General features: G+C 39.3%; 1 protein-coding gene across 1 annotated transcript in view; it reads left to right on the plus strand.

Annotated features, from left to right (window-relative positions):
* Positions 1-14,359, plus strand: part of LOC114050670 (3-hydroxyisobutyrate dehydrogenase, mitochondrial-like) — a 141,525-nt gene that overhangs the window by 107,031 nt on the left and 20,135 nt on the right. Inside the window, exon 5 of the mRNA XM_027872531.1 lies at positions 13,372-13,505. Coding sequence (XP_027728332.1) covers positions 13,372-13,505 — 134 coding nt within the window. The remainder of the gene's footprint in view (positions 1-13,371; positions 13,506-14,359) is intronic.

Consider the following 14,359-nt stretch of genomic DNA (forward strand, 5'->3'; position numbering starts at 1 on the left):
TTTGTCATTGACTTTGGAGTATATGCCCACGAGTGGCATCTCTAGGTCAGAGGACAGAAACATTTTATTTACTTTCTTAGAACAATTCTAAATTGCTTCCCAGAATAGTTGGGCCAGCAGCAAATACATTAATGTTCCTGTCTTTTTTTTTCTAAAATAAAAGCTTTATTGATAGGTTTAATTTTTATATTACAGACATTTATGTATTTCTCTCTAAGAGGTCTCCTGTAACAAAGTAAAAGAATTAAGCAAGGCTTACAATACGGCCTCTTCAACATTTGTCATTTTCCCTGTTTGGCAAATTTGCCAATCTGATAAGTATGAGGTAGAATTGCAAAATTGCTTTAATTTGCATTTTTAATTAGGAGAAGGGGAGTAAACATTTATATAATGCCTCCTACATGGTAGGCACAGAATCAATTAGTAGTGATTTGGGACATTTTTTCATATAGCTGTGGATAACTTGGATTTCTTCCATTGAGGACTGTCTATTCATATCCTTAGATAATTTATCAAATTTGGGAATGACTCTTATTCTTGTAAATGCGAATCAGTTCCTTACATATCTTGGAAATGAGAACTTTATCAAACTTGCTGCAACTTGTTGCAAAGATTTTTTTCCCCCTCAGTTAAATGTTTCCCATTTAATCCTAATTTTATTAGATTTGTGTGCTTAAATTTTATGTAAGAAAAATTACCCATTTTATCTTCTGTGATTTGTTGGTCATGAAGTTTTTTCCTGCCTATAGATCCAATAAGTACTTTTACCCACATTTCTCTAATTTGTTTATGATATGACCTTTTATTTTTAGGTGGCATATCCATTAGGAGCTTATCTTGCTATAAGAGTGAGGTGTTGATATAAACCTAATTCCTTTCGTGCTGCTGTCCAGTTTTCCCAGAAGTTTTTGTCAGACAGGGAATCATTATCCTGGTCACTGGGGTCTTTGTGTTTATGGAATACTAGCATTCTAGGTATATTTACTTCTATGTGTTGTGCAGTCAGTCTGTTTTACCAGTCAATCTCTCTTTTTCAACCAGTACCACATTGTTTTGAGAATTATTGCTTTGGAGTATGGTTTAAGAGTACGGGTAGGCCTCCTTCATTCCCACCTCTTTTCATTATTTCCCTTGAGATTCTTAACCTTTTTGCCTCCATATGAATTTCATTATTTTCTAGTTCTGTGAAGTAATCCTTTGTTTGGTAGTTTTATTGGTATGGCAGTAAATAAGTAAATTAATTTAGGTTATATTGTCATTTTTGTTATTTTAACTCATCCTACCTAAAAGAAATCAATAATTTTCCAACTATTTAGCTCTCTATTTCTGAAAACAGTAGTTTGCAGATATGTTTATATAATTTTTTTTGGTATGTATCTTGATATGTAGGTTCTCAAGCATTTTACGTGTTCTGCAGAATTTGAAGTGGAATTTCTCTTTTTATCCATCCCTGCTGAGTTTTATTGGTCTTGTATATATAAGAATAGATGATTTGTGTGAAATTATTTTATATTTTGCAAATTTGATGAGGTTATTAAATTTTTGGTTGACTCTAGGGTTTTTTTTTAAGTACACAATCATGTCATCCATAAAAGTGATAATTTTGTTACTTCTTTGCCTATGCTAATTCCCTCTATTTCTTTTTCTTGCTTTATTGCTGTAGCCAGCATTTCTAGTACTTTGTCAAATAGAAGTGGTGGCATTAAACATCCTTGTTTCACTTCTGATTTTATTGGAAAGTATTCTAGTTTATCTCTATACATATAATGGTAGCTCTTGGTTTAAGGTATATGCTGTTTATCATTTTAAGGAAAGGTTCATTTATTCCTATGTAAGTGTTTTGTTTTGTTTTACAACAGATAGGTATTGTGTTTTGTCAAAAAAATTTCTACATCTGTTAGCAATCATTTGATTTTTGTTGGTTTTGTTACTGATGTTGTTAACTGAGTTTGTTAAACTAACCCTACATTCCTGGTATAAGTCCAACTTGGTCTCAGTGTATAGTCTTTTTAAAAAATTTATTATGTTTTTATTTTTGATTCTGAATTCTCTCCCTCCCTCCATCCCCTAACCTACCTACTGAGAAGGCAAGAAACATAATACCCATTATACATATGAAGTCATGTAAGACATAGTTCCATATTAGCCATGTTGTGGGAAAAAGCAAGAAAAATGAAGAGATAAAAAATGCTTCAGTCTACATTCAAAGTCCTTCAGTTCTCTATCTGAAGGTGGTTAGCATTTTTCATGTCCTTTGCAATTGTCACGCATCTCTGTATTGATCAGAGTTGCTAAGTCTTTCACAGTTGATTATAGTTACAATGTTGCTGTTAGTGTACAATGATCTCCTGGTTCTGCTTTCTTTGCTTTGCATCAGTTCATACACCAGGTTTTTCAGAAACTATTGACATCATCATTTCTTACCTCACAGTGGTATTCTGTCACAATCGTATACCACAACTTATTCAGCCATTCCCTTATTGATGGACATCCCCTCAATTTCCAATTCTTTGTCACCACAAAAAGAGCTGCTAGAAATATTTTTATACATAGAGATCCATCTCCTTTTTCTTTGGTCTTTTTGGGATACAGACCTAGTAGTGGTATTGCTGAGTCAAAGGGGATGCACAGTTTGATTTCCCTTTGGGTATAGTTCCGACTTGTTTTCCAGAATGGTTGAACCAGTTCACAACTCTCCCAACACTGTGTTAATGTCCAATCTTTCCACATCCCCTCCAGCATTTGTCATTTTCCTTTTTTGTTGTATTAGCCAGTCTTATAGGTACCCTAGAGCCTTTTTAATTTGCATTTCTCTTGACAGTAGTGATTTGGAGCTTTTTGTTCATCTAACTATAGATAGCTTTGATTTCTTCTTCTGTCCATATCCTTTGACCAGTTATCAATTGGGGAATGGCTCTTATTTTTATAAATTTGGCTCTGTTCCCTATATATTTGAGAAATGAGACCTTTATCACAGAAACTTGCTGTAAAAATTCCCTCTACCCCCCACCCTCGGTTTCCTGCTTTCCTTCTAATTTTGGCTGCATTCTTTTGGTTTTGGTGCAGAAACTTAAACTTATCCATTTTTACTTCCCTTGACCTTCCCTATCTCTTATTTTTTCATGAGCTCTTCCCTTATACACATCTGATTTTTCCATGTTCCCCTTATTTGTTTATGATATCACCCTTTGTGTCTAAATCATGCACCCATTTTGAGTTTATCTTGACAAATAATGTGAGATGTTGGTTTATGCCTATTTTCTGCAAGACTGCTTTCTGGTTTTCCTAGCATTTTTTTTGTCAAATAGCGAGTTCTTGCCCCAATAGCTGGGATGTTTGGGTTTATCAAAACTATGTTACTATGGTCATTTACTTCTATATACTGTGTACCTAATGTATTCCACTGATCTACCACTCTATTTCTTATTCAGCATCTGATTATTTTAATGATTAACACTTTGTAATATAATTTGAGACGTGTTACTGCTAGGTCCCTTCCTTCACTTTTTTTTCATTGATTCTCTTGATATTGACCTTTTGTTTCTCTAGATGAATTTTGTTATCATTTTTTCTAGTTCTGTAAAATAATTTTTTTGTAGTTTGGTATGGCACTGAATAAGTAAATTAATTTAGGTAGTATTGTCATTTTTATTATATAGTTAGGCTCAGCTTATTCCTGAGCAATTAATATTTCTTGTTATTGTTCAGTCATTTTTAGTTGTGTCCTACTCTTTGAGACCCCATTTGAGTTTTGGGTTGGTTTTTCTTTTGGCAAAGATACTGGAGTAGTTCGCTGTTTCCTTTTCCAGCTCATTTTACAGATGAAGAAACTGAGGCAAAGAGGATTAAGTGACTTGCCCAAGGTCACACAGCTAGGAAGTGTCTGAGGCCAGATTTGAACTCAGATCTGTCTTTGTGTGAAGAATGTTTTGTAACTGTGTTCGTGTAGCCCCTGCATGTGTCTTGGCAGGTGACCTCCCGAGTGTTTTATGTGCTGTCTCGCAGCTGTTTGAAGTGGAGTCTCTGTCTCTGTCTCTTACTGCTAAGTGTCATTGGTAATGTTTAGAAAGCTGATGGTTTGTGTGGATTTATCTTATGTCCTGCAACTTTGCTAAGGTTGTTCATTGTTTTGACTAGTTCTTTGATTTATTCTCTAGGGTTCTTTAAATAAACTATTATGTTATCTGCAAAAAAATGATAGTTTTGTTTCATCATTGCCTATTCTTACTCCTTCAGTTTCTTTTTCTTGTCTTATTACTATAGCTATCGTTTCTAGTCCAATATTATGTAATAATATTGATAATGGTTTTCCTTGCTTTACCCCGATCTTATGGAAAAGCTTCTGATTTATCCCCATTACAGAGAAGACTTGCTCTTGGTTTTAAATACATAAGACTTATCATTTTAAGAAAAGCTCCATTTATTCCTATGATTTCTGGTGTTTTTAGTAGCAATGAGTATTGTATTTTGTCAAAAGATTTTTCTGTACCTATTGACATAATCATATGATTTTTATTGATTTTGTTATTAATGTGGTTAATTGAGTTTATGATTTTTCTAATATTAAACCAACCCTACATTCCTGGTAATATCTAACCATAGTTTTTATGATGACTTGTTTAGTCTCTTTGCCAGCATTTGATTAAAAATTTTTTTAATCAGTGTTCAATAAGGATTTTGCTTTATTTTCTGTTTCTGCTTTCCTTCTCCCTGTTTTGTGTATCAAGGCCATATCTGTGTCATAGGAAGAAATTGGCAGGATCTCTTCTTTTGTTTTTGCAAACAGTTTGTATAGTATTAAGATTAATTGTTCTTTGAATATTTGAAAGAATTCACTCGTGAATCTATCATTATCGAAGAGTGGAAGGTAGGCCAGAAACACAGATTGAGATGAATATTGAAGGAGGTCACTTGGATAAGCTCTGAATTTTGTGTGCATTACACACAGATAGTACCAGTTCTGTCTCCCCAAGTCCCTGGTTTCCTTCAAGATTTAGTTCAGATGCTGCCTTCTACATGAAGCTCGTCCCAGCTGCCAGTGGAGCAGTCATGACTTGGTGTCTACCTATGTGGCATATTCAGTGTCTATACTTATATGTTGTCTCCCCTGTGAGAAGGTAGTCTCCTTAAAGCAAGAGTGGTTTCACTTTTGTTTTTGATGCCACGAACTGCGATAAGCACTGAGGTACATAGTAGGAGCTTAATAAGTGCTTGTTGCCTGCCAGCTCCCAGATTTCTCTGCTCAACTCTGAATGTCCTCTGGAGGTTCAGATACACATGTCGAATCTGTGACCAGACATTTCTCCTGAAGGGCTTCAGAGAGAGGCAAGAGGAAGTGGAGACACTGGAGAGAGGACTTTCTCAAGAAGTTTAGACACATCAGGTAGTAGAGTTTAAGACACAAAGATGATAACATCCTAATGAATTTTTTCTTTGTTTTTTAAGGCTGGGGACAGACAGAGCATGTTTGTAGGCAGGAAACAGCCACAAGATAGGGAGAGATTGAAGACAAGATGGGGATGATATCTGGGGAAATCTGCTGGAGAAGATGGAAGGTGATGGAATCATGTGTGCTGGTTGAGGGGTCATCTTTGGTAAGGAGAAGGGCTCTCTCTATCTGAAACTGGAATGAAGATAGTGAGAGAAGACATCCAAACGATATGAGACCAATAGGAGGGAAGAAGGGGGAGCTTTTGGTGAATGCCCTTAGTTTTTTTGAGTAAAGTATGATGCAGATACCCCAGCTAGAAGGTGGAGTGAAGGGGTTCCATGGGAACTTTAGGAGAGACAAGAATATTTAGAACAGCATTTCTGGGAGATGGGGTAGCTGGCTTATGAGGGACGAATAGAATATTTGTCTAGTTGAGATTAGATAATGAATTTGTAGTAGACCCATTCAGCATGGGTCTGTTCAGCATCATATAAATAAAATCAAAGGAGGTAGCTGGTGGAAGTTTTCTAGGGTTGGGGTTTGGCAAGGCATAGTTGGTGATAGTATAAGGATATGAGATTAAAATGTAGAGAATAGTGCAGACATGAACAGATTCACCAAGGAGTCCAGAGAAAGAAGGAAAGAGAGTACGGGGATGATGGCCTGCAAAAGAAGAGAAGAAAATGGAGGAAATGTAGGTCAGTGAGAATTAAGAGAAGGTTAGGGATTATAAAAGACAGAAACAATCAGATAAAGGAATTTCAAAGTTTGTGTTAAAGGCAAGATGAGTGATATCATTGAAGTTTTCTATAATGAAGACAAGCAGTAGGGAGGAAAGACTGTCAGTCATGCAATAAATTCATTGAGGAAAGACCGAGAATGTCCTGGGAGGTTGTAGGGGAGGCATAATAGGAAACAACTACAAGGGTTTGGGTTGGGTGATAAATTTGCTTGATGTGAACCTCAGAGGAGGAGAATGTGCTCAGTGAAAGGAGAGAGAGGAAGAGGAGAGTCTGGAAGTGACACTAGAGTAGTGAGACTCATCCATTGTGACCAGTGAGTCAGGGGAGGGGGAGTGTGATATGAGAGAAAGAATAATCAGCACTGGAGAAGTTGAAGAGGGAAGCAATGTGGCTCATTAAGAGGAAGCCGGGCCTCAGTGAGGGCCAGAAGAGGGAGGAAGAGATTTAGGATGATAGGAAGCAGCGTGTTCATTATGGAGCCAGCATTCCAGAGGGCACAGTGGAGTTGGAGTTGTTATGTCATTGCTGTACCAAAATCCTTGTTGCCTCACTTTTGACTGCTAAGTAGAGTCCAGACTCCTCACCAGAGCATTAGGATTCTCCATAGCAGACATTGTGGTAGAACAGAAGGTTCTCTAGTTTGGAGGCCAAGGACCTGGTGCTGCTACCTCAGAGAAATAACTTCTTCCTCTTTCAGTGTCAGTGTCCTCATTCATAAAATGATCTCTGAAGTCCTTTCCAGCTCTAAAGTGTATGGTTCTTGCTTGAATTCTGAGCCTGTCCTACCTTTATAACTTCATTTTCTTCTGCTGCCCTTCATGAACTCCATACTGGACTCCCCATATTCCCCTTGCTCATTTGGTGCTTTTCCATCTCTGTGTTTTTATTTACATGCTTACCTGGGTCTGGAATGCATTCCTCCCTATTCCCTTGGCCCTTTGGATTTCTTACTGTTCCATCAAATGCCACCTTCTCCATGAAGGTCCTTCTGTAATCAGTTACAGCCTTACCTGTTTGGCCTCACTTCATGGTTTGTCATATAATGTTAGAGCACTCTGTTCTGGCATCTTCTCCCATGTTAAACTTTAAGCTCTATGAAGCTGGGGATCATATTGTGTTTAAATTTTATGTCTCCCTTAGTTCCTGGTATAAGGATCTGTATGTGGTGAATGTGCCCATTAATAGATATTCTCAGGCTGGCAATACCTGGTGAACCCTGATGGCTTCTTTCTCCTCTGATTGGTGAATCCTCCTGGAACCTCCATCAGAGGAAATCTCCATGTCAGCTGTGCTTACTTCAGTCTTGGCTGAGACAATAACTGTCCAAATTACTTTTCTATCGTGCCTCCCAAGTGGAAACCTTCTACCCTGCCCCCCGCTTTTCAGCAGCCTTTTATGTGTTCTTCATTAGAATGTAAGCTCCTTGAGGGCAGGTACTGCCTTTTTTTTTTTTTTTTTTTTTTGCTTGTATTTATAATCCCAGTATATGCTATGGTGTTTGGCACATAGTAAGCAATTAATAAATGTTTTATCTCTGTATAGCGGATATCCAGTGAGTATTTAATTTGTTGGATTGTAGCTATTTTTAATATCAAAAGGTAGAATAAAAATTCTTTTCAAATTCTAGCAGCTATAAACCTAGGTTCTCATAGTATGAAATACTATTTAAGGGAAGTTACTTTAAAAAGAGTCACATATGTAGCAGGCACCAGAGCTGTGATTTGAAGCCCAGTCCTTGAACTCCAAATCCAAATGTGCTTTACGCTGTCCTACCTTGAAGGAGTTTTATTTTTTTGAAACCCTAAAACTATGTGCAGCCATGTGCATATGTCTGGCTGTTCCTTCAGGAATTCTAAACGGCTCTATTTTTGTGAAAAGAACATCAGCTTTCATTGTGCTCTGGCTATGGAACTCCCCTGGGTGGATGGTACAGGGGCTGGGTGATGGCTAGGGAAGTCCTAGATTATCTACTTAATGTAAGCCCTGTACTGTCCTATACTGTGCTAGAGGCCTACACTGTACCTCATCCTAATGCTCCAACTGGCCATTTAGCTTTGAGCAAATCATCTCCCTTTTCTAAATCTTCAGCTCTAAAAATGGCAGGACCCAACTTGTACTATTTGCCTCATAGGGTTGATGTGAAAATCAAATGAGATAATGATTACCAATTTAATTATAATCATTATAGATTACAATGCATGATAAGTTGTACTCCACTATGACATATAACTGTATGCTGCATTATTGCTGTATTGGGACCCTGTATTGGATTTGGCCTCTGGGATTACCAGATACTCATCTGGGGTACAATCTACATTTTGGTGTCTGCTCTCACGGGGTTGTGAATAATTGAAAAAAACAAACCAACCACACACACATTACATATACATACATTTGCCTAGAGATTCAAATGTTGGATGGAGGAAAGAATTGCAAAATTCTCTAAGCATGTGTGATAAAATGAATTGTTCTTTTGCATGTGAGTTTTTTACATTTATTTTTTACATGAAATAAGTGTTTGAGCAAGTGAGAAAGTGCAGCTGTCAAAAGCTTAACCAGCTGAGAACTATTGTCATCATTAATTTTTCTCTAATAAATGACTCTCTGAAGCTATTTAGCAGCCTGTAATGTAGCTACAAAGCTATTGACCTGTGATTGATAGTTGTGACTTTTGTTTGTGAGCTTTGATTGAAATTGTTACTTAATTTGCTGTAGGTCAGATCACTGGAGCAGTCGTAAGCCTAGGTATGGGCATTGAATAAAACCAGTTCTCAATGTTGGAGGGCATTAATGTAGTGATCTCTGCAGTCATGCTGGGAAATATTTTGGAAGCCAACATGGTAACAGTCACCTGTACTTTTAACGTGATCAGAATGAAATAGGCATAGGTCGTAAAAAAGCCGTCCTTTGAGACTGCCGTACAGAATCAAAGAATGTGTCCTGAAATGTAGTCATGGTTCCTGGTATGTGTGTGTCCTTTTGGGTTTTCAGAGATGATCTCATTTTTCCAAGATACGTTGGCTAACATAATGCTGACTTCTTACAGTGCCGGTACCTAATTGGTTAAAAATAATATGAACCCCAATAGGCTGTTTGACTTTGCACTGGTGAGGTAGTTCACAATTTGAATGAAATGTGGTTCCTCTTACTTGGGCTTTTTAAGTATAAAGATAGTGGGTTTAGGTGGATAAATTAAGTTCAAAAGTAGGCCATTACTTGCAGCTGTCTCTTCTAATGGGCTCTGGTTTTATACATGTCCCAGAGTCTTATGGTGTTTTCATTCCCAGCTCTAGTGTAAATATAAGACATTGGCTAATAGCTCATCCACGTAGTATCCTTGTCTTAGACAACAGGATTTGACATGAAAATTGTGAGCTGATATTTTTAGTATCAATGAAGAATGGCTTTTCCATTTCTCTCTGAAAACAATGCTGATAATGTGTCTGGCCTGTTTTAAAGTTAATAAGATTCTTAGTTGGATCAAATCTATTTCAGTACTAGCCTAATTTTTGTAGGTCCTGAGGCTTGAATGATATTTCTTTGTAATCATTGCATACGCTGTGAGTTTTAAAGAGTGTACTCTAAGAACTAGGAACACAGATTTAAATAATACCACCTTCTGAAATGGAAGCTAATAAGAATCAACATAAAATAATAATAACATCTAACATTTAAAGAGTGCTTTAGGGGCAGGTAGGTGGCACAGTGGATAGAGCACCGACCCTGAAGTCAGGAGGACCTGAGTTCAATTCCGGCCTCAGACCAAACACTTGACACTTACTAGCTGTGTGACCCTGGGCAAATCACTTAATCCCAATTACCTAAAAAGGAAAAAAAAGAAAAAGAAGAAAATAGTGTTTTAAGGTTTGTGAAATGCTTTCACAACAACCTTGTAAGGTAGACACTCTTGCTATCCCCATTTTACAGATGAGGAAACTGAGTTTGAGAGAGGTAAAATGACTTGCCTAGGGTCACACAGCTCGTAAGTGTCTGAGGCAAGATTTGAACTGGGGTCTTCCTAACCCCAAGTCCAAAACTATATTTCCTTTCTAATACTTTGGATCTGACTAGTCAGCTTTAGAAGTAATCTGTCCTAGGTTACTATAAGACTAAGGTGCCCTCTTGGAAAGAATGGCAATAAACTCTCAATTACAGTATGTCTCTCGTCTCTCATCAGGAAGTATTGTACTGATTTTTTGGTGACTGATAAAGAATTTTGAAAAAAGGAAATTTGGGCAGTAAGAATTTGCCAGGACTGAACCAGCACTGTCCAAGGAATAAGGTCCTCTGTTTCGAGGTGACTCATAACAGTTCCTAAAGCAGAAATGTGCTTGAAATGGAGAAAAATCATGTTATTAAGCTTCCCTAGGTTGTTGGAAATTCTCCTGGAGAGCATCGGCTCAGTTGGTTCTGACTGTGTTCTCCCCAAGCAGCATTGTCATTTTTATAATTGTGTTTCCTTTTTGTATCTCCCACAAGGAAGAAGTGCCCATAAGAATCAGTCCTGATTCCCAGGCCAGGTAGAGCTTCCCTTGTAAATTACTAGCTTAGTATTTTGGGTGAAAGCTTATTTGCATTACTGGTTTCCCTAGAGTCTGATCGAGTCTGTCTAAACTGATAAAAATGAGTTTCTCAGTGTTGAAGCAGTGGACAAGTGGATTCACAGTGATTCTACCAAAGTGCTGCTGCCACGTGAAGTAGATTAGTAAACTCCTCTCTTGAGCACCGTCTTTTAGCTACAAAACCATCCATTTTGTATCCTCTATGCCAATACAGAAGAGGAAGAAGATAAAAAAATTTTTTAAATCAATTTTAGCCTTAAAATTCGATGCTTACCGAACAGGACCTTTTAAAAACAGCCTGAAAAAAATAGCAGAATTAATTTAAAGTTTTAGTCCTTATACCTGTTTACCTCTGGTACCACTGCATTGGCCAAACTATGATATTGCACAGTGCCCATTGGAATAATCCGTCTCTGAAGACCTCAGCATAGAATCTTATTATCTGAAATTTTCATTTAATGCATTTGCTGGCAAATGTATACCTTTTTTTTTTTAATGAGAAAATCTAAACACAGCAAACAGACATCACGAGCTTCACGGGTCAGAGAAAATTCAGCAAATAATTATTTAGCACCTACTATGTACAAAGCACTGTGCTGAGCCCTGGGAATATAAAGACAAAAACTAAAACTAGTCTGTGCCCTCAGGGAGCTTACAATGTCATGGTGAGAATGCACTGTGTACCGTATTTCACTGCATAATCGTCACAGATTTTATGCCAAATTGTTTGCAGAAAAGGTGGGGTGCGACCATTATGTGAAACTTAAAAAAATTATGCTGGTATTACTTAAAAATAATTTATTACTATTAAGTGGCAGATGAACGGGGCAGGGAGGGGGAAGATGCGAGGCTTACCATGTCATGTGACTTACTCATGGCAGCTTTGCCCGCCTGCCCACTCCCCTTGCGCCTAAGGCTCTTCATTGGGTTAAGTGACAGTACTGTTAGTACCGCAGCACTCTAAACAAGCCACAGGTTGGCTTTCAGAAATATACTGATGATGCGCGTGTGCTGAGAATTCTAGGCTCGTGGCTGACAAGTCGCAAAAGATAAATGCGTATCCATATGCCTCTGGTGAATACATCGCTGCTCTGTTTACCTTTTAAGCGGCTTCCATGTGATAATTATGTGATGACAGGTTGTAAACTAATTTTTGGACTAAAAAAACAACAAGGTGTGATGATTATGCTGTGATGTCGATTATGTGGTGAAACATGGTAAATAGCTAAGCAAATATAAGAAAATTTGATTCAAGAGAAAGAAAGCATAAGGCGGAGAGGAAAAGGTATCATGGTAGAGATGGTAGCTGAGCTAAACCTTGAAGGGAGAGAATGATTCTCAGACGTGGAGATTAGGAGGGAGGACGTTCTAAGCAATGGGAAACATGTGCAAGAGAAGTGAGAGATGTTATCGTTCTCCAAATCCTTGAATTTAAGTGGTCCTGAGGTGACCCTTCTTTCACATGAACCTTAAAAAGAACTAGATGTTGCTTGGGGATAATGAATCAATGAGGGGAGAATAGAATTAATATTTAGAACAGGACTGGGCATTTGTTTCTATCATGCTCGTTTCAGACTTCAGTCTTTTAAAAGGCTATGATTCCTCATTGTGAATACTCGAGTGAAGACTAGCGCTTTGCCCAAAATCTTAGCATTGTAGAGGGGATCCCTTTTCTAAGACTGTCAGGTGCTACCGAGATAAAGATGTGTGCCATTGGGCTTGGCACTAGGATGCTAAGGTTAGGCTGGAAGGAGCCCTGGAGGTCATCATCTCTTCCAGTCCTCCAATGTAACAGATGAGGAGACTGAGACTCGGTGTGGGGAGGGTAGGGAGTGGCTAGACTGCATGTCTGCCCTCTGATTGCTAGGCTAGCTAAATGCGAAGTGCTCATCACTGAAAGGCTGGCTGACCATGAGTGGACTAAATTTTGGGCCACATCAACTCATAAAAACTGTCAAATATCATCAAAATATTTCAGTCATCATTTTTCGAACACCGAAATGGTACTGCCCTAAACTCTCTTTGTATCATCCATGATTTCTGTGTGCGGAAACATCCCCGCACTGATTTGTAATGTCTGCTTTGTTTTGGCTTTATGATTTTATACATGCTTCCACATGCAGGGTGACTCTTCAGTCTCCGCAGTGTGGAGGCTCGCTGCTCCATCTCTCCTCATCCTGTGTCCTTCTCAGGTCTTTTCATAACTCCTCCATCGGGGATTCCTCCGGTGCGCCGGACCCCTTCCTTGGATTCTCACAGAGCGCAGTCCTCAGGCCTTTTGTCTGGGCCTCCTCCCCTTTGCCTCGCCTGTCTCCTTATGGGATCACATGTGAGCCTAGGCACATCATCATGGACAGTGCGCCCAAGCCTGCGTACCCAGCCGTGTGGCTTCCCCCTGCTCTTTGGGCATTGTGAGTCATGTTGGTAGAGTACCTCCCAGAGCAGTATTTAGGCGTGTCCTGTGCCGCAGTGGACACGTTGGGATCGTGGAAAGCATTGCAGAATGCGCTTGGTTTGTGTCGATGATGTTTCACTGAATTTTATTTGTCTGTTAGTCCAACCACACTTTTAAGATTCTTTCATAATGTTGCCCTGCATTTATTCTCCACTGCACATCTTTTTTTTTTTTTTCCAGGGGTGGGAGCCGCTCGAGCTGGGAACCTGACGTTCATGGTCGGAGGACCGGAGCAGGAGTTTGCTGCTGCCAAAGAATTGCTCGCGTGCATGGGATCCAATGTGGTGTATTGTGGAGGGGTGGGAACCGGACAGGTAATGTGGAGGCTTGAGGAGATGTAATGAGTTCATTTTCATTTTTCTTTTGGGCTTACATATTCTTTTCCTTCTGTAAATTTCACATTCACTTAATTCCCTTCTCTCTACTATACTTTCTCAGTGTCCCCTATGTGACAAGCACTGTTTTGAGGCCCTGAGGCTACAAGTCCCGCCCCCTCAGGAAACTTTCATTCTACTTAGGGGAACTAAGGGGGGCCAACAACACAGTCACAGAAAAGTAAACAGACCAAAAACCTCAAACCCAAAACACCCCACACATGGATTTGGGTGAGGGCACTACAAGCAAGGCAATCAGGAAGGGCCTCTTGGAGGAGGAGGCCAGGGAGCTGGACCATAACGGTGTCTGCAGGTTCCAGTGCCTTATAAGCTTTTGCTTGTCATTGACAGTAACAAAACTCCCACCACTTCATAAATAGACTTGTAAAAGCTTCCTGGAGGCGCACGTGATTCTTCACTCACATCGTTCACCACCTCAGTGCTAGAAACTTTCAAATACATTTCTAGTGAAATGACTTGCTTTCCCTCACCTGAGTGCCAGGCCTTTGTGCCCAGCTGCTTGCTGGGCTTTCCCACGTCACGCCTCTCGTTTCTCCTCTGTGACTGGCTGTCTCTCCCAGGCTCTGGGCTCTTAGTGGACTGCCGTAGGCCCATCCTCTTCCATTCTATTTGGGTATCGGGTCCCCTTGATTTTCCCAGTGAGTGCTCCTCCTGGCTGTCCTTTCTTCTCCCGTTGGCGGGGGGGTCTCTTTGGAGGTCAAAACTGTTTCCCCTTTGTGAACACTCTTGTCTGTGCACCTCAGTGCCTCACACAGTTCTTGGCAGGAGCTTAG

Source organism: Vombatus ursinus, unplaced genomic scaffold (genome assembly GCF_900497805.2).
Source record: "Vombatus ursinus unplaced genomic scaffold, bare-nosed wombat genome assembly UNPS02014799.1, whole genome shotgun sequence".
Taxonomy (NCBI): domain Eukaryota; kingdom Metazoa; phylum Chordata; class Mammalia; order Diprotodontia; family Vombatidae; genus Vombatus; species Vombatus ursinus.